At 42.0% G+C, this 6,539-nt stretch overlaps 1 protein-coding gene across 1 annotated transcript; it reads right to left on the bottom strand.

Annotated features, from left to right (window-relative positions):
* Positions 1-874: 874 nt before the first annotated feature.
* On the bottom strand, positions 875-4,269 carry LOC119361760 (indole-2-monooxygenase-like). The gene is made up of 3 exons (XM_037626903.1): positions 3,694-4,269; positions 1,824-2,252; positions 875-1,748 (listed from the first exon to the last, which is right to left on the bottom strand). Exons 1-3 carry the CDS (start codon positions 4,186-4,188, stop codon positions 1,125-1,127), a joined length of 1,548 nt encoding a protein of 515 aa, XP_037482800.1. The 5' UTR covers positions 4,189-4,269; the 3' UTR covers positions 875-1,124.
* Positions 4,270-6,539: the final 2,270 nt, after the last annotated feature.

Here is a 6,539-nt window from a genome sequence, read left to right as displayed (position 1 = left end):
GGGGGGTGGGGGGATGGGGGGGTGGGTGATTGTTGAAAGCTATAAAAATGATCTATCTCTATTCACTTTTTTGGCACTACTCATACTCTTACTTGACTTAATTTTAATTTTTCATTTATCGTGCAAGCTAGTGTAGATTAACTTTAGTTGGACAAAGTACTAGCCTTCGAAACTAAATTTGCTAATTAAGGCATTTTCTAGATAAAGGAAAGCTAGGCATTAGCCTTGCTATCATTTTAATCCACATTAAATTTCCAGGTAAACAAATGAGTGGGTGATCTTTCAGTAGCAATTGTAACTGAACCCTGGCCTCTTCAAATTTCAGGAATAACTTTTTGTTCCTTATGGATGTTCCTTATGGATGCATGATTAACCGTTCATCATGGGAAGATTCGATAAGCGGATCATACACCCTTCATTTCCAGAGTTGAATCTTGATATTCCCAAGAATGTTCTTGGATTATCCTTGTAAGCACACCGCATGAGAGGTCCTAGATAAACCACTTGATATTATAAGTGATTAGCTAATAGGAATTTCTAGGCAATGAAGAAGCTAAGAAGGTTGCTGACAAGGTGTTCCATTGATCTGAACTTTAAGCTTTGCTTTCTTACTTGGCAGTCTCTATTATCTATTGTGTGTTTAAGCGAAACGTTTAAATCCTTGGACACAATTAACAATGGGATAATTAGTCTTGAAAAAGTAAGGGTATGTTACGCTTCTTATGATTGGGAGTGGCATTTTAACAGGTGTAATCCCATTGCAACGCACATGCATATGTGCTAGTATTTTTTTTAAGTTTGTTACATTTCAATAATAAAAATAAAATAGCAGAATGAGTCCTTACCTTTCAATATGTAAATTTAAATGAGAAGATGGAGCTAATCCGGATCGGATCTCATTTCAGTTGATATACCAACTTAATAAAACACTGTGCCAATAATAAAAAAAACCCACAGTAAGCTCAAACGAAAAGTACATCACATGCATGGTATACTTGTGTGGTTATTACTTTCTTTCCCAAGCCTAGGATGAAAATCCTGACTCCTTTGATGGCTAGAATTAACCTTTATTTTATAGTGGCTACATACCGGTAACATAAATTTACTTAGAAGATTTTATTTCGTTACATGCATGATTTTGGAACTAACAGTAATTTCTCCTTCAGGCGCACAGTTAGTCCAAACACCTCTGTCATATCAATGTCTTTCCTCTCAACCCCTATTGGCAGTTCCCAGTTGAAATGGTACATCAAGTTTGCCAACATAAGCTCAACAGTCATGATTCCAAGGTTTATACCAGGGCATATCCTGCGTCCTGCCCCGAACGGCAAGAGTTTAAAATTACTCCCTACAAAGTTGACATGCACATCACGGCCTTCCTCTGTAAATCTTTCAGGTATGAATTCTTCACTTTCCTCCCATGAGCTAGAGTCTCTACCAATGGCCCATACATTGACAAAGACATGCGTCCCAGCAGGAATCATGTACCCATCGATGCTGCAGTCAGCCATGGCAAGGTGTGGAGCAAGTAAAGGTGCAACAGGATGAAATCGGAATGACTCCTTTAGGACTGCTCTTAGGTATGTCATACTGCTAATGTCTGCTTCATTAACAATTTCCTGTCCCTGAGGTTCGATACTCCTTACCTCGTCTTGTAGCTTCCCAATCAGGCGGGGCCTCCTCATGAGCTCAGCCATTGTGAATTCGAGGGTGTTAGATGATGTGTCAGTTAAACCGAAAAATACATCCTGTAGATATCAATTAATTAGTACACTATAATATTTTTTATTTGTAATAATCTGGAAGGTATTATATTTACTTACGGTTAGGAGAGCTTTCATCTGCTCTCTTGTGAGACCATACTCGAGCTGAACAGACAAGAGAATATCGACGAAATTACTACCCTGGTTATCTAACACTGACTTGTCCTTGTTCTCATGATAATCGATCACCTTGTCCAGCAGATAGGCCCATCTATGCCTTAGTCTCTCAGCCTTTGCACGAACTGTCCTTTTAAGCAGTCCTACCCTAGACAATGTTGGGAAGTACTCCTCCACCTTGAACCCTCCTAGCAGCAGTGACGTATCATTGGTGAGGTCTTGGAACAACTTGCTCTGTCCTTCTTTTAGGAAGAATTCTCCGGACACGATGCGACATGCCATGTCATATGTGAATGTCTTGAGCAGCTCACTCATGTCCACCACACCACCGACTGCGGCGGCCTCGTGAATCTTGGCCACCACCAAGCTCACCTATGATGGCATGCACAATTGTTAGCAGAGGGCACAATGAAAGTGAATTTTCTTTATTTTGTTTCTGACATGGTAAGTTTGTGAAAATGCTAAGAAAATTACCAACAAGGCTCGACAGTAGGAAATCATTGAATAAAAAGGGACGTCCTATCTGATGGTAACTGACATATTAACTAGAAAAAATCAAGCTCCCAATTTTTTTTAGAAATGTGGAATATCCTAACTAGTGGATGTTGTCTATTCATCAGTTAACTGGAGACCGTCTAAGCCCTGACCTCTCTTTTCTTGATTGTTGCTGGTGTTGAGTAGTATGAGCGTTTCCATGTTCCTATGTCTGATGGATTTTCAAGCCATGACCTTTCCTCTCGCAATTGCTAGGACCTCAGTGTGCCAATTGGATTGAGTTGGTTTCGAGACGAGAGTGGTTTTCTAGCTCCCGGGTGCCTAGGCACCCTCTATGAACATTAAAATCAAAACAAATAGAAAAAAAATCTAAAACTTTGCAGAATCAAAGCTGGTCAAACTATGTAGGCGCTTGCAAGTTTTCATACCAAAAAACCATTCGAGGAGCTCTACACACGAAAAAGATCTCAGTGCTTGAAGTTTTGAGCATTTTTAGCACTGAAATCTGAAACTCGTTCATACACCTTTCTCTACATAATATTTTGGCATGAAAACTTGCAAGAACCTACAAAGTTTGATCATCTTTGATGTTACAAAGTTTCAGATTTTTTTTGATTTTACTATTCATAGACGGTGCCTAGGCCCGACTGTTGCCTCTGAGTTTCCACGGAAGTGGAAGCGCGGGACGATGGCCATGCTGGGCGTCACCAAGGACGTGAGAAGGGGAGCCTTGGCGCAGTGGTAAAGCTGCTGCCTTGTGACCATGAGGTCATGGGTTCAAGTCCTGGAAACAGCCTCTTACAGAAATGTAGGGAAAGGCTGCGTACTATAGACCCAAAGTGGTCGGACCCTTTCCTGGACCCTGCGCAAGCGGGAGCTACATGCACCAGGTTGCCTTTTTTTATAGACGGTGCCTAGGCACCGGGAGCTGTCACACCTTTCTGTTTCGAGATTTCTTAATGACGCACAAGCTATATTATTTACCCTCATGATCTATGGTTAGCTTTTCTTTCAAATTATTAAATATTAATTAAATATGATAATATATTTTTGTCCGACGGACCTGCACTACGTCGCCTTGTGGATAGACAGACCAGCCCATTTTCTAATTTTCTTCTGGTCAACTCGCCATCTAATTTTGATTTTTAACAATCCACAATTTTCTTCATCGTCTTAAATATTAAGTTTTTTGGTTTGGAAAGGATGAAGTTTATGCATTTTTCAATTTTATGTCTTCATAATGTGTTTCACGCCGAGATATTAAAAATAATTCTATCAAATGTGGTGTGGCGAAAACTAGAAAGTCATTGAAACTTACCTCCTCCATGATGGCGCTGCGGAAAGACTGCACCTTTCTAACGCTCAGCATGTGGTTGGTGAGGAGCTTCCTTGCCTGCCGCCAGCCTTGGCCATATGGCGCAAAGCCGATGTTGGACGAGCCGTACATGAGGATGTCGGTGACCATGGAGTGTGGCCGTGACGCGAAGACATGGTCGTGCGTGCGCAGCACGGCCTCTGCGGCACGCGACGACGACACGACGAGCGTCGGCACGGCACCAAGACGGAGGAGCATCACGTCAGGGCCATGCTTCCTGGCGAGGCTGCGGAGCGAGACGTGCGGGAGCGAGCCGAGGAGGTGCAGGTGGCCGATGATGGGCAGCGCCGATGGTGATGGCGGGAGTCTGCCTGCAAGCTGTTGCCTTTTTCCTGTCTTCCAAGTGAACCAGTAATAAAACACAAACAAGAGGAAAAGCGGGAAGAGGAATAGAAGCCATGCCGTCGGAGGCGTCTCTAGCATGACGAGATCTGCCATGGGAAGTTAATGTCTAGCTCAGCACTTTCTGGAGCTCTGCAGCGCAATTGTTCTTCTGAACCAGCTTAGTTTATCATCACAAGCTCGATCGGTTGCTTATAAGCTACCAGGCAGAGTACTTGAAACGACAACCGCTGTGGGGTGCACTGAACTTGGAGCAATTAGTTAGGCGACAACGTAGCTTTCATTCTTATAAACATACTGTACAAGGTAGTCTCTGGGTCTTGGTTATATGTTTTATGAACTTTCTGTGACCGCTCAAAAAAGAAAAAGTGGAAAATATAAGGGACCGACTAGGGACAAGTTGGCTGAAAAAATAATTTGGGCACGTCCACTTTTCTCAGTGCAGCAAAATCAAAATCGGCTTGCAATTATCTGGGCCAGTAAATTTTCTAGAGGAGCACTCGACCCTTTGCAACCACCAAACAGAAGCCTACTAAATACATGGGCATGGTTTGAAACATAACAGAAATTGACCCAATACCTGTTAAGACACAAGGCAAAAATAAAAATAAATGAACAGAAATAAAGGAAACAAAATATGAAGTTTCCTAAGGAAGAATGAATTTGTGGCGTTGGTATTACCCGTTATGAAGAAAGAAAATAAAAAATAACAAAAATTACACACAATTTACATAGAAATTGCGCATTTTACATTAGCAAAAAATACACACATATAATAAAACCGCTGGAGCTCTGCGTTGCAATTGTTCTTCTGAACCAGCTTAGTTTATCATCACAAGCTCGATCGGTTGCTTATAAGCTAGTCAAGCAGAGTACAAAAACCAACAACCGCTGTGGGGTGCACTGAACTTGGAGCAATTAATAAGGTGACAACGTAGCGTTCATTCCTACACACATAGATCAATCAAGGATATAAATAGTTCAAACAATAAAAATTTGGAAAAAATAACAATAAGTAATTCAATTCAATTTAAAAAATGCAGTTAATGAAAAGATAAATATTATTCAGAGGATAAAGTTCAAACATAAAATTAATGGTTTCCAGTATAAATCCGCGTATGCTTCACAAAATTACTGAGTAGTTACAAGTGTGCTTATTAATGTCGAAGTTGTGGATGTATCTCTAGAAAGTTGACAACATGCTCTGGAACATGTACCTTAGGCCTCTAAATATAAGAGGTATGTCGAGCCACTAGTAAGCTAGCCCCAGGGGTGGGACATGGCCCGAGTTACTAGTGGCATGCCAACATATAACAATGGCACTACTGATGTGTTGTTGGTGGTGTGCGAATAGTTTGCATGCCACTGGTATCAGCCAACTCAATTAAAAAAAATGCCGACAAAATTTACTAGTGGCATGTGGATTAGAAGCCACACCACTAGGCCCGATCCAAAACCAAGCCCGACCTAGCCCACTGTCTTCCTCGTCCTTCATTCTGTCTCGCGTCTCTCACCTGACTCTCTCACTAGTGACAATACATTTTCCCAAAGAATATACACTTCTCTTTTTGCGGGATCAAAGAGAACAAACTTTAGCTACGTGATGTTCACTCTAGAAGGTGGAGGTTAGACTGACCGACATTACTATAAGAGAAATGGTAATTGGATTCCGATTCTTTGCCCTTAAATCACGTATCACAGGAGCTATGCATGGATGTCAATTAGCGAGCAATATGCATGTGTAATAACTTGTCCACCAATGATTTGAGCGTTGGTAACTCATCAACATCTCCCGCATGCTCTTGGAAGCACAGTACTGAGACTAGCATGAGCCGTTGCCTGCAGCTAGTGCGTGTGTGGAAGAGAATGGACACTCGTGCATCATGTGCCACCTGCAGGCTGCAGCTAATGCTTGTGTGGATGAGAATGGCTCCAGACAGTGAACGTACGGGTCGACGGACACCCACAGAAAGAAAGGAAACAAAAAAAAAACAGAAGAAAGCATTGAAAAGCAAGAAAGAAAAAACCGAAGAAAAGAAAAGAAGAAATATGTGTAAAAGACGGCTCTTTTCCTTCTAGTAGGTCGCGTCCTACATATTGTACACGGACTCGATGTTGGCGCAGTGGCTAACAGTGCTACCAAGCAACGAGGAGATCCCAAAACCGGTCCCTCGCGCGCACCTATTTTTAACTAATTTTCCAAAAATATGCGCTAGTGGGCCAGCCCGATTATCTAGCACTCGATGAGAGAGGTCCTTCTGCCTCGCTGAATGTGGGTATAGCACTCGTGCAATTTCAGAGTAAAATAAGAAATTCTAATACGATGCTAAAATACCTCCAGGAAGCCTGAAGTGTGCCTTAGAAAAAAAATAAGCAACCTAATGTGGGCCCTCTAGAGAGCAAGGATTGATGACTAGCGTCCTTCTCTAGCCGGACTGTGCTAAGCC

This window comes from Triticum dicoccoides, chromosome 2B, assembly GCF_002162155.2.
Source record: "Triticum dicoccoides isolate Atlit2015 ecotype Zavitan chromosome 2B, WEW_v2.0, whole genome shotgun sequence".
Taxonomy (NCBI): Eukaryota; Viridiplantae; Streptophyta; class Magnoliopsida; order Poales; family Poaceae; genus Triticum; species Triticum dicoccoides.
This window is presented reverse-complemented; position numbering and strand designations above follow the sequence as displayed.